General features: G+C 39.9%; 1 protein-coding gene across 1 annotated transcript in view; it reads left to right on the plus strand.

The window, feature by feature from the left end:
- The first annotated feature begins 2,424 nt into the window (after positions 1–2,424).
- LOC122891038 (putative ATP-dependent RNA helicase DDX11-like protein 8) overlaps positions 2,425–17,912 on the plus strand; it is a 37,854-nt gene continuing 22,366 nt past the window's right edge. Inside the window, 1 exon segment of the mRNA XM_044226422.1 lies at positions 2,425–2,514. Coding sequence (XP_044082357.1) covers positions 2,425–2,514 — 90 coding nt within the window.

Here is a 17,912-nt window from a genome sequence, read left to right on the forward strand (position 1 = left end):
TTCTTTTTGTTCCTAGCCATCTCTGCATATCTCACTTTTGTTGGTCTCTGGGTGGGGTAAGACTGAATTGGAACCTTTGTGCAGTATCCTGAAAGCCTGGAGAAGCTGGTCCCACACTCTGCTTTTCTTTTTCTGGTAAGTGGAACTCTTTCTGGCTGGGGACTCTTGGCACTGAGCTGTGCCAGCTTTAGGGGTGAGAAGATGCAGGCAAAATGAAATGTTCTTCTTTTCTTGTGCAATTATTCTCAAGCTTTTTTCTTTCACTGTGTTGCTAAGTTTTCTTAAGAGGACTCCTGAGTTTTTGTCAAATGCTTTTTCTGCATCAATCGGGAGGACCATGTGGTTCTTCTCTCTTCTCTTATTAATTTGTTCTATCACATTGATTGATTTGCGAATGTTGAACCATCCTTGTAGCCCAGAAATTAATCCCACCTGGTCATGGTGGATAATCTAATATGCTGTTGAATCCTGTTTGCTAGGATCTTGTTGAGAATCTTATCATCCATATTCATATCAGTGATATTGGTCTAAAATTCTCCTTTTTGGTAGGGTCTTTGCCTGGTTTGGGGATCAAGGTAATGCTGGCTTCATAGAAAGAGTCTGGAAGTTTTCCTTCTGCTTCAATTTTTTGAAACAGCTTCAGGAGAATAGGTGTTATTTCTTCTTTGAAAGTTTGGTAGAATTCCCCAGGGAATCCGTCAGGTCCTGGGCTCTTGTTTTTTGGGAGGTTTTTGATCACTGCTTCAATCTCGTTACTAGATATTGGTCTATTCAGGTTGCCAGTTTCTTCCTGGTTCAATTTTGGGAGTTTATAGTTTTCCAGGAATGCATCCATTTCATCTAGGTTGCTTAGCTTATTGGCATATAACTGTTCATAACTTTTGGGACTTCATCAAAATCCAAAGCTTCTGCACAGCAAAGGAAACTGTCAACAAAACAAAGAGGCAACCCATGGAATGGGAGAAGATATTTGCAAATGACAGTACAGACAAAAGGTTGATATCCAGGATCTATAAAGAACTCCTCAAACTCAACACACACAAAACAGACAATCATATCCAAAAATGGGCAGAAGATATGAACAGACACTTCTCTAATGAAGACATACATTTGGCTATCAGACACATGAAAAAATGTTCATCACCACTAGCCATCAGGGAGATTCAAATTAAAGCCACATTGAGATATCACCTTACACCAGTTAGAATGGCCAAAATTAGCAATACAGGAAACAACATGTGTTGAAGGGGATGTGGAGAAAGGGGAACCCTCTTCCACTGTTAGTGGGCATGCAAGTTGGTGCAGCCTCTTTGGAGAACAGTGTGGAGATTCCTCAAGAAATTAAAAATACAACTTCCCTATGACCCTGCAATTGCACTATTGGGTATTTACCCCAAAGATACAGATGTCGTGAAAAGAAGGGCAATCTGTGCCCCAATGTTTATAGCAGCAATGGCCACGGTCGCCAAACTGTGGAAAGAACCAAGATGCCCTTCAACGGACAAATGGATAAAGAAGATGTGGTCCATATACACTATGGGGTATTATGCCTCCATCAGAAAGGACAAATACCCAACTTTTGTAGCAACATGGACGGGACTGGAAGAGATTATGCTGAGTGAAATAAGTCAAGCAGAGAGAGTCAATTATCATATGGTTTCACTTATTTGTGGAGCATAACAAATAGAGTGGAGGACATGAGGAGATAGAGAGGAAAAGGGAGTTGGGGGAAATTGGAAGGGGAGGTGAACCATGAGAGACTATGGACTCTGAAAAACAATCTGAGGGTTTTGAAGGGTGGGGGAGGGGAGGTCGGAGTACCAGGTGATGGGTATTTTAGAGGGCATGGATTGCATGGAGCACTGAGTGTGGTGCAAAAATAATGAATACTGTTATGCTGAAAATAAATTTAAAAAAAAAGAGGACTCCTGAGCTCTTCCAGAGCCATTTTTGTTCATGGATAGCTTTATGATTATTGATCTTTGTGAAGGGATGGAGGTCTCCTACATCATTATTTTGGTGATGTCACTCCCACCTTTCCTAGATTTTTACATGCACTCCAAAATTTGTGAATCATTGTGCAAGGTAGTAAAGGAGAGAGAAGTCAAGGACCATGTTTTATTGATCCCAGGAATATAAGGAATATAATTCCTTATATTGACAGTCATTAAAAATTTATCTTATTTACTTATCATCACTGTTACCCTTAGAATTAATTTTGGATTTAAAAGCTATAACATTTTTATTATTTTCTTTATCAAGCTCTAGAAGGCCATACCACAGTCTGGGTAGTCATCAGTGCCATCACTGTCCATCAAAGTCCACCATTCTCATCACCAGACCATCTCAGAAGAGCAGGAGAGGCCCCTACAGAGCATCTATCTGACTCATGTTGACCCTTAAGATTACAGTACAAGACTCACCATGGGAGTGTCTGCTGGAGATCCCACTCAAGTGGAGACCTTGGCAAACACCATTGGAAAAAATAAGCAACAGGGGATTCCTGCTCTGAAGGTTGGTCAGTGAAAGGCAGCAGTGGCCACACTGAATCTGCAGGGGGAATAGTAGACCTCATTAAGCAGCACTATGTAGAGATCCTTCCAAATTTGCACTATTTAGACAGTGTAAACTGCATAAACACTAAGAGTTTGAATCTGTCCATTGCAGCAAACCTGGAGGCTTGCAAAGAGTCCCAAAAATTTATCAGGGAGCTCGGTTTAACAATTTTGGATTTGGGGGGAACCAATGTTCATGTTGTCATTAGTTCATGGGTTGAAGCAGTAATCCCAGAATCTTAGGAGGCGGAATGAAACATTTCTATAGGCTGCAGGTTCCAGGAAGTCCCTACAGCTCCCAATGGAAGACATGGCTTATTATCTGGGCCAAAGAATTTGGATACATCCTTAATTAGCCATATTTTTATCAAGGTTTAAAACAACTCCAATAGGTTATCTAAAATATTGGTTTGATCAAAAGAATCTTAAGAATTATTTAAAAAGTCTTCAGTTGTAGCACAAAAGTAAAAGGGGAAAGTGCAAAGATCCGAGGTAATGAAGAAATAGAAAAAAAAAATCAAATATATGGATATATAGTAGAAGATGAAATTGTAAACTAGATCATACAGGGTGCTTTGTAGACTATCTTTAAAAAATGTGTGTTTTAAGTATGATAGGATGTCATTGAAAGATTTTTTTAAAGATTTTATTTATTTATTTGAAAGAGAGAGAGAGAGCACAAGCAGAGAGGGAGGGATTGTTTTATTTTTTTGGCTGTTATGCATAAAGTTATGAACATTTTTTTCAAAGATTTCATTTATTTATTTGAGAGAGAGAAAGAAAGAATGAGAGAGAGAGAGAAAGAAAGAGAGAGAGCCTGAAAGGAGAGGTCATCAGGAGAAGCAGACTCCTCACCAAGCAGTGAGCCTGATGCAAGATTCAATCCTGGGGTTCCAGGATCATGACCTGAGCCGAACGCAGTCACCCAACAAACAGCTACGCAGGTACGCTGCTATGGACATTCTTGGGCAATCCTAACTGGTTTTGGGAGTCATGATCATGGGCCCCAGACAAGCAACATAGGTTGACTAGTAAAGTTGAAAAATATTTTTCAGATACTTTTGAGTTTCTACTATGACTTTTGATGACACTAAGTGCTGAGATTTGGAACATAATTATGTTTGGGTTAACTATCCTAAGATTTGGGGGTTGTTTTATTTTTGTTAATGTGTAGGTGTGAAAAAAAAATTGCTGTGTAATTTTTTATGCTGTAGATCCTTCATAGTGAGGTTGCTGAGCTGTGTGGCAAGCAAACAGACACAAAATCTGAGGTCCTGAACTGCAACCAGTCTAGAGAAAGTCAATCCAGGCTGTAGCTGCTTCAAGAATGAAGACATGGTGTACCTGGGTGGCTCGGTGGGTTAAAGCCTCTGCCTTCAGCTCAGGTCATGATCTCAGGGTTCTGGGATCAAGTCCCATATCAGACTCTCTGCTCAGTATGGAGCCTGCTTCTCTCTCTCTCTCTCTCTGCCTACTTGTGATCTCTCTCTCTGTGTCAAAAATATATGTATATAAATCTTTTAAAAAAAAGAATGAAGACATGGAAAATTCATTTAACTGAAATTGAGCAGAATGAGAAGTTGAGGAAAATGATTATTTAAGCTTTAAACTGAAATTGGGGACTTTAATTTCTTGGATTCATAATGCACAGGGACAGCAGAATTTTTTCACGCTTTAGCCCTTTGGGACTTCAGCTAAAAGATTTTGGATTTTAATTTTTTAATATTTATATCTTTTAATTATATCACTGGGAAATTAACAATGGGATGGTTTTTTAAAATTGATTTTAGGAGTATCACAGTATGTTGATATATGATTTTTGGAATATTTTAATTTATTTTGGAAAACTTAATTTCATTTTAATGTTTTAGTGTTGCTATTTAACCTCATTGCAGAAACTCTGCAATGAGCAATATAGCTGGATAAAATTTGGAATAGGGAATAGAACAGAAGTGAACATTCATTTTTAAATTCAGAATGGTCACTGAGATCATTCAATTAATATACCATTCTGTCCCATTTCAGAGCTTAGAGCAAAATCCAATTCTATTAGCAGTAAGAAAGGTCCTAGAAAGTCCTAGAGAGATCCACAAATGAGTATGGAAGGGCCATTATTTTCTTATAACAAATATTTTCTTCACTATGGTAAATGCATATTAATTATATGCTAATAATGACTCATGGACTGATTTTTAGAAGATATCTTAAAAAAAAAACCAATCAGAAACCCACATTTAGAATAAATTTTTTTAAAAAATGCCCCACAAGATAACTCTTCTATGCAAAGGTAAAGGAAAATACAAGGAATGATGATTGTATTATCACTTACTCTTCCATCTGGGAGATGGAAAATTTCTTTTGCTGTAGATTTTTTAAGCAGTTAGATGACAGAGACATTCAAATGTGAAAAAAAATAGTTGTGGATTTTCCTCTCTTACCTGAATCACTGCTACTTTCACTGCCAGGAGTGTAAAAATGCTGATTGCATTTTGGCCCTTCAGCTTTTTCTCCTTGGGCCCAAGTGGAAGATAAATTTGACCATTCTTCCAAGTGTGGGCCTTGAGCCCTTTATTGCCATCATGGGAAAGAGGCTAGAAATCAGCTATGCTCTTTCTGCTCCTGACTTGTCAGCACTGCGGGTTTTCCAGAATTTTCCCACTTGCTGCTACTTTGCATACTTTTCTCTGGAAAGGGAGTCCCTTTTCCATTCCTGGCATTATATCTTAATTTGGTGCAAGGTTGTGTTATAAGATTGGACCTTTTGTTTGTTTGTTTGTTTGTCTCATCATGAAAGACCTGTTCTTTACTGTTTTTATTTTTTATGTTCATATCATTCACTTTCAAGAATGATTTCGAAAGGGATTTCAAGAAGGGCACCTGGGTGGCTCAGCTGTTTAAGCATCTGACTCTTGATTTTGGCTCAGGTGGTCATTGTATGGGTCGTGATCTCATGGGTTGTGGAATTGGTCCCCATGTCAGGCTCCATGCTCAGTGGGAAGTCTGCTTGAGATTCTCTCTCTCCTTCCCTCTCCTTCTGCCTCCCCCCTTGCATGCATGCTTGCGCTCTCTCTCTCTCTCTCTTTATTTATTATTAAATAAATAAATCTTTAAAGAAAGAGAGAGATTTCAAAAATTTGTGCATATATGGCCATTTTATCCTGACTTTAGGATACTTAAAAATGTTTCACTATCTCCTTTAAAAAAAAGTCTGGAATATTTGTTTAGTTAATGTACAGACACCATGCAAGGTTCTGAAGCAGAATGTCCTATACATTAAAAGCCATCTCTGGAATTTTGAAGTTAGAGAAAAATTCTGCAAAATATCCCATCTAGCTGTCTAATTCTAGTAGTGTTAGGAAGCTCACCTACTTTTTTTTTCTTTTTCAAAGATGATTAAATATTACACAGTCAGAATTTCACACTTCACCTGGCATATGGTGAGTGTCAACAAATGTTGGCTTTTATTATTACTACTTTTTAATTTGCTCAGCCACATGTGATCATCACAGAACGATTTTATCCTATGCTTATGTAATACCTTTTTACTCTCCTTCTCTCCTCCCTCCCTGACTCTTCGATTCTTCACTTTTTTTTCTTTTCTTCTTGCTCTGGTAAGCTCCACAATCATCGTCTAAGTCTGCTACTATTTCTATTCTCATTGTTCCTATCAATAACTCCCATCTGGCAAATAGTGCAAATTTGTATGTTTACTTTAAAAAAAAGATTCTATTTATTTATTTGAGAGAGAGAAGGAGAGCACATGAGTTGTGGGGGTTGGGCTAAGGGAGAGAGAGAAGCAGGCTCCTAGTTGAACTGGGAGCCTGACATGGGGCTCGATCCTAGGACACTGAGATCATGACCTGAGCTAAAGGCAGATGCTTAACTAACTGAGCCACACAGGCTCTCCTGTATATTTACTTTCTAGTACTATAAAGTACAAATGTGTTCTTTTTTTTAAAGATTTTATTTATTTATATATATTTATTTATTCATTCATTCATTCATTCATTCATTTGACTGAGAGAGACAGCAAGAGCACGAACACAAGTAGGCAAAGTGGGAGAGGGGGAAGTAGGCTTCCCAAAGAGCACGGAGCCTGAAGAGGGGCTCCATCCCAGGACTCTGAATTCATGACCTGAGCCAAAGGTGGATGCTTAATGACTGAGCCACTTAGGTGCCCACAAACATGTTTCTTATTGAGGTATATTATTAAATTTAAACATAAATTATTTAAATTACTGTATCAACTTATACTAGGAGGTCCTATATATTAGTATAAATGCAAAACACCCAAATATTATTACTTATCGGTATATCCTTTTAGTCTTCATGGACAGGTGTGAAGAATAGGAATGTCTTTATAATACAGAAGAAGGTCTGCTTCTGGTTGGCACCATTTTGTATTCAAAGTAAGGTTGCTTGTTAGTTAGTTCATGGCATTTTCCTTTAGTCTATAAGATGTGCAGCATTTGGGAGGACATTTTAGCTCATGCTCATCTTATGTCTTTACTCACTCCAGAAATTTCTGGGAGGAAGGATTTTAACACTTTTCATAGCGTTACATTTTTTGGAAGTCAACCTATACTTTCATGGACTCTTAAAAAATCTAGTCGTATGTTGTTTCCAGTGCTTGGAATCATCTCTCAAAGACATTTGCTGATTATCATGTTAATGCCTAAAAAATGTCTTAGAGCTCTTTTCCATGAATGCATTTCCTTAGCATTCAGAATTAAGATCTGTCCCTGATTCAAAAATCAAAGTATAATCATGGAAACTATGTTTCAGGAAATTAGATTTTCCTGGCTGAGATAGCAATAAGTCTGATTGACAAGGAAATCTCTCCACATGAACAATACTCTAAAGGAGGAATAAAAGGTTTTATCTGGGAATTTCAGAACACTGAGAGAAACAATTGTTTAAGGTGGGCCTGATTTTGGCAATGATTCTTTAATATATTGAAAAAGTGAGATAAAATTTTTATTTTTACTTCTTTGTAACCACAAGATGGCACCAGTTTCCTATTTTTAAACGTTTGGCACTGCTATTTTTCATTTTTTATGTTTTTTAAAGATTACAAGCTGTTTAGGGACATTTGATTATAACTTTCCCTCAAATACGGGCTCATAGACTATAAGGCTAGAGTTGTGGTATTAAATAAGAATTTGTAGGTGGAATAAGATTTATAATATGCATCGCATATGCATGGGATTAATTGGTTGAAATGGTTGAAATCTCAGCCCAAGGGAAAGGAGTTTCTCTGGGGGTTTTGTAAGTGAAAGGGCATTGGGCAACTTAAACTGGGTTACCACGAGAAGTCAGATGTAAAGTGGTCTTGGCCAGGAGTTCCCTGTCTGGTCCAAGGGTATGAGCTGGCAGAGAATATAGGCAGGAGGAGAAGGAGGGTAAGAATGTCAGCTGTGCTGAGAGTTGAACTCTCCTAGAAATGATATTTTGAAGTGAGGGGAGTACTGAGGTTGTGTTTGAGGAAGGAGAAGGAAGAGATCAGTGTGCCTGAGCGTGCCTAAAGCAGAAGCAAAAAGTAGAAGGCAATTCCACCCACTTCTCAGTTCTGACCTAACGCTGTTAACATTCTGGTTTAGTAAACTGTCTTTGGCCTACAAAAGACAAATGAAGGGGAGACAAGATGGTAGAGAAGTAGGAGGAGGCACCCTTTCAACCTGTACCCTAAAGTGAGCTGATTACCTTCCAAAGAACTCTGATCACCCACAAAATCAGTCTCAGATCAGAATTATACAAGTCTGGATCTCTACCGGAGCAGAAGACGCCAGTGGGCAGGTAAAGTGGAGTGGGAAAGTCAGACTGACATTGGAAATAAACAAAAGGGGGAAGGAGCCACCAGAGGTGACCCATTGGAAAGTAATATCCCAATACAAGAGTGCCCTGAGTCTGAGGACCAGCATTAACTCGAGAGTCTGGTAGAAAGCACTCAAAAAGAGCAAAGGATCACCAGGGGGGAAACTGTGGAAATCAGGGTGTTAGGGACAGGGGCTTAAGTCCCCAGGCCCAGGACTGCAGCCCCTGGCGCAGAGCCAGAGAGAGTGCAGCAGAGGAACCAGGTCTTGGTCCACGAGCCATTAGCGCCCCTGAGAGTGCGCCCGGCTCCCGTGAGGGGCTGGGAGCCTCACCAGCCAACAGAAGCACAACCTTTTTGCCATCCCCACTTGAATGCCCTGCCATGCTATCAGAGTCCAAGTCGTGCCCCACGCCCTCCCCTGAGAGAGGTGCGCACAGACACCAGCCCGCAGCTCCGACCCAGAAAGACCAGGCACTCCCAGCCCCAGCTGGGGCCAGCTGGAAAATCTCAGTATGTGATCACTGCTTGGAACTTCTCTGGCAGTCTGGAGCTGCCCAGACAGCCACCTCTGCCCTGGTTTTGGGTACAAGCAAAAAATCCTGTGTCCCCAGGGACCGACACTGGGAACCGGTTCTGCCAGCAGCCAAGGGGGGATTTATTTGGGCTCTGCAGCCAGACTGAGATTTCTCTCTGAGAGGGAGGTCAGGGTGCAGTTTGCTTTCCTCTAAACCTACAAAAGCCATCAAAAGCGGTCAAGGCCAGAGAGAAAAACAAAAGTGAACAAACATAAAAACCTCCAGAGAACAAAGCCTGAAAAAACTAGTTTCCTCAGAGCACACCGTCTTGAGGGGGGTGGGAAGACTTAACTCAGAGAACATCATTGACTGAAAACTCACGTTGCAGGCCCCTCCCCCAGAAAACCAACCAGGAAAGGGGGAAAAAAAAAGATGACAAGAGAACAACCACCACTACTTCATAGGACAACTTTTATTTTTAATTCGTTCCCACTATTCTGGCTCATTTTTTGTTTTAATATAGATAATTTTTTAACCTATTTACCAGCACAGTGAGATGTCAAGTATATCAAATTCCATAATAACCTTCTAACCTGAACTTTTGGATACATACACCTGTGTTTTCCTTTTGCATTTCTATTTTTTAAATTTCTTTTTTTTTAAATTTTAGTTTAGTTTAGTCTAGTTTATTCTTTTTTTAATTTTTATTTTCTTTTTTAAATTCATTTTTTTATTTATTTTCAGCATAACAGTATTCATTAATTTTGCACCACACCCAGTGCTCCATGCAATCCGTGCCCTCTATAATACCCACCACCTGGTACCCCAATCTCCCATCCCCCGCCCCTTCAAAACCCTCAGATTGTTTTTCAGAGTCCATAGTCTCCCATGGTTCACCTCCCCGTCCAATTTCCCCCAACTCCCCTCTCCTCTCCATCTCCCATGTCCTCCATGCTATTTGTTATGCTCCACAAATAAGTGAAACCATATGATAACTGACTCTCTCTGCTTGACCTATTTCACTCAGCATAATCCCTTCCAGTCCTGTCCATATTGCTACAAAAGTTGGGTATTTTCTAATATTCATATAGAGCTAAACTTTAAGGTAATCCCCTTTCCCCAATCAATGCTACCCCTATAGGTAAACCAATTTTTTTAATTTAAATTTTTTTATTTTTTATAAACATATATTTTTATCCCCAGGGGTACAGGTCTGTGAATCGCCAGGTTTACACACTTCACAGCACTCACCAAAGCACCTACCCTCTCCAATGTCCATAACCCCACCCCCCTTTTCCCAAACCCCCTCCCCCCAGCAACCCTCAGTTTGTTTTGTGAGATTAAGAGTCACTTATGGTTTGTCTCCCTCCCAATCCCATCTTGTTTCATTGATTCTTCTCCTACCCACTTAATCCCCCATGTTGCATCACCACTTCTTCATATCAGGGAGATCATATGATAGTTGTCTTTCTCTGCTTGACTTATTTTGAAAACATGATATGCTCTAGTTCCATCCATGTTGTCACAAATGGCAAGATTTCATTTCTTTTGATGGCTGCATAGTATTCCATTGTGTATATATACCACATCTTCTTGATCCATTCATCTGTTGTTGGACATCTAGGTTCTTTCCATAGTTGTGGACATTGCTGCTATAAACATTAGGGTGCACGTGCCCCTTTGGATCACTACGTTTGTATCTTTAGGGTAAATTCCCAGTAGTGCAATTGCTGGGTCATAGGGCAGTTCTATTTTCAACATTTTGAGGAACATCCATGCTGTTTTCCAGAGTGGTTGCACCAGCTTGCATTCCCACCAACAGTGTAGGAGGGTTCCCCTTTCTCCACATCCTCGCCAGCATCTGTCATTTCCTGACTTGCTAATTTTAGCCATTCTGACTGGTGTGAGGTGATATCTCATTGTGGTTTTGATTTGTATTTCCCTGATGCCGAGTGATATGGAGCACTTTTTCGTGTGTCTGTTGGCCATCTGGATGTCTTCTTTGCAGAAATGTCTGTTCATGTCCTCTGCCCATTTCTTGATTGGATTATTTGTTTTCTTGGGTGTTGAGTTTGCTAAGTTCTTTATAGATTTTGGACAATAGTCCTTTATCTGATATGTCGTTTGCAAATATCTTCTCCCATTCTGTCAGTTGTCTTTTGATTTTGTTAACTGTTTCCTTTGCTGTGCAAAAGCTTTTGATCTTGATGAAATCCCAATAGTTCATTTTTTCCCTTGCTTCCCTTGCCTTTGGTGATGTTCCTAGGAAGATGTTGCTGTGGCTGAGGTCGAAGAGGTTGCTGCCTGTGTTCTCCTCAAGGATTTTGATGGATTCCTTTCACACATTGAGGTCTTTCATCCATTTTGAGTCTATTTTTGTGTGTGGTGTAAGGAAATGGTCCAATTTCATTTTTCTGCATGTGGCTGTCCAATTTTCCCAGCACCATATATTGAAGAGGCTGTCTTTTTTCCATTGGACATTCTTTCCTGCTTTGTCGAAGATTAGTTGACCATAGAGTTGAGGGTCTATTTCTGGGCTCTCTATTCTGTTCCATTGATCTGTGTGTCTGCTTTTGTGCCAGTACCATGCTGTCTTGATGATGACAGCTTTGTAATAGAGCTTGAAGTCCGGAATTGTGATACCACTAACTTTGGCTTTCTTTTTCAATATTCCTTTGGCTATTCGAGGTCTTTTCTGGTTCCATAGAAATTTTAGGATAATTTGTTCCATTTCTTTGAAAAAGATGGATGGTACTTTGATAGGAATTGCATTAAATGTGTAGATTGCTTTAGGTAGCATAGACATTTTCACAATATTTATTCTTCCAATCCAGGAGCATAGAACATTTTTCCATTTCTTTGTGTCTTCCTCAATTTCTTTCATGAGTACTTTATAGTTTTCTGAGTATAGATTCTTAGCCTCTTTGGTTAGGTTTATTCCTAGGTATCTTATGGTTTTGGGTACAATTGTAAATGGGATTGACTCCTTAATTTCTCTTTCTTCTGTCTTGTTGGTGTAGAGAAATGCAACTGATTTCTGTGCATTGATTTTATATCCTGACACTTTACTGAATTCCTGTACAAGTTCTAGCAGTTTTGGAGTGGAGTCTTTTGGGTTTGCCACATATTGTATCATATCATCTGTGAAGAGTGATAATTTGACTTCTTCTTTGCCGATTTGGATGCCTTTAATTTCCTTTTGTTGTCTGATTGCTGAGGCTAGGACTTCTAGTACTATGTTGAATAGCAGTGGTGATAGTGGACATCCCTGCGTGTTCCTGACCTTAGCGGAAAAGCTTTCAGTTTTTCTCCATTGAGAATGATATTTGCGGTGGGTTTTTCATAAATGGCTTTGATGATATTGAGGTATGTGCCCTCTATCCCTACACTTTGAAGAGTTTTGATCAGGAAGGGATGCTGTACTTTGTCAAATGCTTTTTCAGCATCTATTGAGAGTATCATATGGTTCTTGTTCTTTCTTTTATTGATGTGTTGTATCACTCGACTGATTTGCGGATGTTGAACCAACCTTGCAGCCCTGGAATAAATCCCACTTGGCCATGGTGAATAATCCTTTTAAGGTACTGTTGAATCCTATTGGCTAGTATTTTGGTGAGAATTTTTGCACCTGTGTTCATCAAGGATATTGGTCTATAGCTCTCTTTTTTGATGGGATCCTTGTCTGGTTTTGGTATCAAGGTGATGTTGGCCTCATAAAATGAGTTTGGAAGTTTTCCTTCCATTTCTATTTTTTGGAACAGTTTCAGGAGAATAGGAATTAGTTCTTCTTTAAATGTTTGGTAGAATTCCCCCGGGAAGCCATCTGGCCCTGGGCTTTTGTTTGTTTGGAGATTTTTAATGACTGTTTCAATCTCCTTACTGGTTATGGGTCTGTTCAGGCTTTCTATTTCTTCCCGGTTCAGTTGTGGTAGTTTATATGTTTCTAGGAATGCATCCATTTCTTCCAAATTGTCAAATTTGTTGGCGTAGAGTTGCTCATAGTATGTTCTTATAATAGTTTGTATTTCTTTGGTGTTAGTTGTGATCTCTCCTCTTTCATTCATGATTTTATTTATTTGGGTCCTTTCTCTTTTCTTTTTGATAAGTCTGGCCAGGGGTTTATCAATTTTATTAATTCTTTCAAAGAACCAGCTCCTAGTTTCGTTGATTTGTTCTATTGTGTTTTTTTTGGTTTCTATTTCATTGATTTCTGACCTGATCTTTATGATTTCTCTTCTCCTGCTGGGCTTAGGGTTTCTTTCTTGTTCTTTCTCCAGCTTCTTTAGGTGTAGGGTTAGGTTGTGTACCTGAGACCTTTCTTGTTTCTTGAGAATGTCTTGTACCGCTATATATTTTCCTCTCAGGACTGCCTTTGTTGTGTCCCACAGATTTTGAACCATTGTGTTTTCATTATCATTTGTTTCCATGATTTTTTAAAATTCTTCTCGGCCTTTTGGCTAAGATCAAGTGTAAAATTCTTCTTTAATTTCCCGGTTGACCCATTCATTCTTTCGAAGGATGCTCTTTAGTCTCCATGTATTTGAGTTCTTTCCAAACTTCCTCTTGTGGTTGAGTTCTAGCTTCAGAGCATTGTGGTCTGAAAATATGCAGGGAATGATCCCAATCTTTTGATTCCGGTTGAGTCCTGATTTAGGACCTAGGATGTGATCTATTCTGAAGAATGTTCCATGTGCACTAGAGAAGAATGTATATTCTGTTGCTTTGGGATGAAATGTTCTGAATATATCTGTGATGTCCATCTGGTCCAGTGTGTCGTTTAAGTCCTTTATTTCCTTGTTGATCTTTAGCTTGGATGATCTGTTCATTTCAGTGAGGGGAGTGTTAAAGTCCCCTACTATTATTGTATTATTGTTGATGTGTTTCTTTGATTTTGTTATTAATTGGTTTATGTAGTTGGCTGCTCCCACGTTGGGGGCATAGATATTTAAAATTGTTAGATCTTCTTGTTGGACAGACCCTTTGAGTATGATATAGTGTCCTTCCTCATCTCTTATTATAGTCTTTGGCTTAAAATCTAATTTATCTGATATAAGGATTGCCACCCCTGCTTTCTTCTGATGTCCATTAGCATGGTAAATTGTTTTCCACCCCCTCACTTTAAATCTGGAGGTGTCTTCAGGCTCAAAATGAGTTCCTTGGAGGCAACATGCAGATGGGTTATTTTTTTTATCCATTCTGATACCCTGTGTCTTTTGATTGGGGCATTTAGCCCATTAACATTCAGGGTAACTCTTGAGAGATATGAATTTAGTGCCATTGTATTGCCTGTAAGGTGACTGTTACTGTATATTGTCTCTGTTCCTTTCTGATCTACCACTTGTAGGTTCTCTCTTTTCTTAGAGGACCCCTTTCAATATTTCCTGTCGAGCTGGTTTGGTGTTTGCAAATTCTTTCAGTTTTTGTTTGTCCTGGAAGCTTTTACTCTCTCCTTCTATTTTCAATGATAGCCTAGCTGGATATAGTATTCTTGGCTGCATGTTTTTCTCGTTTAGTGCTCTGAAAATATCATGCCAGCCCTTTCTGGCCTGCCAGGTCTCTGTGGATAAGTCAGCTGCCAATCTAATATTTTTACCATTGTATGTTACAGACTTCTTTTCCCGGGCTGCTTTCAGGATTTTCTCTTTGTCACTAAGACTTGTAAATTTTACTATTAGGTGACGGGGTGTGGGCCTATTCTTATTGAATTTGAGGGCCATTCTCTGAACCTCCTGAATTTTGATGCTCGTTCCCTTTGCCATATTGGGGAAATTCTCCCCAATAATTCTCTCCAGTATACCTTCTGCTCCCCTCTCTCTTTCATCTTCTTCTAGAATCCCAATTATTCTAATGTTGTTTCGTCTTATGGTGTCACTTATCTCTCGAATTCTCCCCTCGTGGTCCAGTAGCTGTTTGTCCCTCCTTTGCTCAGCTTCTTTATTCTCTGTCATTTGGTCTTCTATATCGCTAATTCTTTCTTCTGCCTCATTTATCCTAGCAGTGAGAGCCTCCATTTCTTATTGCACCTCATTAATAGCTTTTTTTATTTCAACTTGGTTAGATTTTAGTTCTTTTATTTCTCCAGAAAGGGCTTTTATATCTCCCGAGAGGGTTTCTCTAATATCTTCCTTGCCTTTTTCGAGTCCGGCTAGAACCTTGAGAATTGTCATTCTGAACTCTAGATCTTACATATTACCAGTGTCTGTATTGATTAGGTCCCTAGCCTTTGGTACTGCCTCTTGTTCTTTTTTTTTTGTGGTGAATTTTTCCACCTTGTCATTTTGTCCAGATAAGAGTATATGAAGGAGCAAGTAAAATACTAAAAGGGTGGCAACAACCCCAGGAAAATATGCTTTAACCAAATCAGAAGAGATCCCAAATCATGAAGGGGGAGAAAGGAGATAAAAAGAGGTTCAAAAAGAAAGAAAGGGAAAAAAAAGAATTAAAAAAAGAAAATGAATAAAGAAAAGTATAAAAAAGAAAAAATATATATGTTAGATAAACTAGTTAAAAAAACGTTAAAAAGGAAAAGGGTAAAAGTTAAAAAAAAATTTTAGCAAAAGAAGAGAAAAAAATGAAAAAGAAAAAAATTAGTTTAACTGCAAGACTAAAAAAATCACAGGGAGAAAGCCATGAGTTCCGTGCTTTGCTTTCTCCTCTTCTGGAATTCTGCTGTTCTCCTTGGTATTGAAACTGCACTCCTTGGTAGGTGAACTTGGTCTTGGCTGGATTTCTTGTTGATCTTCTGGGGGAGGGGCCTGTTGTAGTGATTCTCAAGTGTCTTTGCCCCAGGCGTAATTGCACCGCCCTTACCAGGGGCCGGGCTGAGTGATCCGCTCGGGTTTGCTTTCGGGAGCTTTTGTTCCCTGAGCACTTTCCATAGAGTTCTGGAGGACGGGAATACAAATGGCGGCCTCCTGGTCTCCGGCCCGGAGGAGCCGAGAGACCAGGGCCCCGCTCCCCAGTGCGCCCTCAGAGAACAGCGCCCGTAATTCCCGTCTGCCCTGACCTCCGGCCGCGCTCTGAGCTCTCTGAGCCTGCAATCAGTTCAAGGCAACCCGAGCTGCGAGCTTACTGTCGGCTCTGTCTCTGCAGCCGGCTTTCCCGCTCCAATACCCGCAAGCTCTGCGACACTCAGACACTCCCGATCCTTCTGTGACCCTGCGGGACCTGAGGCCACGCTGACCCCGCATGGGCTTCGTGCCGGTTTAGCCTCTGGAACGATGTCCCTCAGCGGAACAGACTTTTAAAAGTCCTGATTTTGTGCTCCGTCGCTCCGCCACTTGCCGGAAGCCGGCCCCTCCCCCCGGGGTCTATCTTCCCGTCGCTTTGGATTCACTTCTCCGCCAGTCCTACCTTTCAGAAAGTGGTTGTTTTTCTGTTTTTAGAATTGCTGTTCTTCTTCTCTTCGATCTGCTGATGGATTTGCAGGTGTTTGCAATCTTTAGATCAGCTCTCTAGCTGATCTCCTGCTAGCTGAAGTAGTCTCAGCCTGCTACTTCTCCGCCATCTTGACTCCTCCCCCCAGGTAAACCAATTTTTAATCCCCCTTTATCTTAGGGTAGTTGAGTCTTTTAACAAAGATATCAAGATACATCCTGGAAGAATCAAAACAACCTTCCCTGCCCACACTGAGAATTTATAACCACTCTCCCATCTTTTTCTTCCACCAGTATTTCTGTTTTTGTGTTTGTCCTGATAGTATATAAATCTTACACTTGGGGTTCTTTTTGAGGAGGTACTTCCTCTATTTGCTTATATATATATTTTTTTTTTTCTCTTGTCATATAATTTTATCAGTCTTTTTGTTTGTCTGTTTTTGTTTGTATACTTCATAAATCTTACCTTGGGGCCCATTTGGGCTGAACCTTCTCTTTTATCTTCCCTTTCTTTCCTCTCTCTCTCTCTCTTTTTCTTTTCTTTTTTCTCTCGTTTGGGTGGGGAACCCTGATTGCTTAGAAGCAGTCTAGGGTGCACCTTGACTGTACCATAGTTGATACATCCAGCTACATCTGTTCGGCCATCTCTCACCAAAATGACTAGGAGGAATGCCCAACAGAAGAAAAATACAGAGGATGGACCTTCTGCAACAGAGCTAACAGCTATCAACATAGACAATATGTCGGAAAGAGAATTCAGGCTAACAATTATTCAGGCAATAGCTATGTTGGACAAAGCCATGAATGACCAAACGGAATTGATTAGGGCTGAACTGAAAGCGACCAGAGATCATGTTTTCAATGTTAGGGAAGAGCTGAAAGATACCAGGGATGAGCTTCACAATGCTCTCAATGAGTTCCAATCTAATCTAAATTCTCTCAAAGCTAGGGTAACTGAGACAGAAGATAGAATTAATGATCTGGAGGACAAACAGATAGAGAGAAAGGATCAGGAGGAAGCCTGGAACAAACAGCTTAGAAGCCACAAAAACAAAATCAGGGAAATAAATGATGCCATGAAACATTCCAACGTCAGAATTATTGGAATCCCTGAAGGGGAGGAGGAAGAAAGAAGTCTAGAAGATATAGTGGAACAAGTTCTTCATGAAAATTTTCCCAGTCTCGCGAATGGAACCAGCGTTCATGTACTAGAGGCCGAATGGTCTCCACCCGACTATAGATTCCAGAAAAACATCAAGACATCTGATAGTTAAATTGAGGAATCATAATTGTAGTTATAATCTCTTGAAAGCCGCTAAGTCAAAGAGGCTCCTTACGTAGAGAGGAAAGCCCATCAGAATAACGTCAGACCTGTCCACAGAGACCTGGCAAGCCAGAAAGAACTGGCAAGATATATTCAGGGAACTAAATGAGAAGAACATGCAGCCAAGAATACTTCATCCAGTAAGACTGACATTCAAAATGGATGGAGCGATAAAGAGTTTCCAAGACCAGCAAGGCTTAAAAGACTATGCAACCACCAAGTCAACACTGCAGGAAATATTAAGGGGGGGTTCTATAAAAGAGGAAAAATCCTAAGAATAGCATTGAACAGAAATATAGAGACAATCTACAGAATGAAAGACTTCAA

The sequence above is a fragment of the Neovison vison genome, chromosome 12 (assembly GCF_020171115.1).
Source record: "Neovison vison isolate M4711 chromosome 12, ASM_NN_V1, whole genome shotgun sequence".
Lineage (NCBI taxonomy): Eukaryota > Metazoa > Chordata > Mammalia > Carnivora > Mustelidae > Neogale > Neogale vison.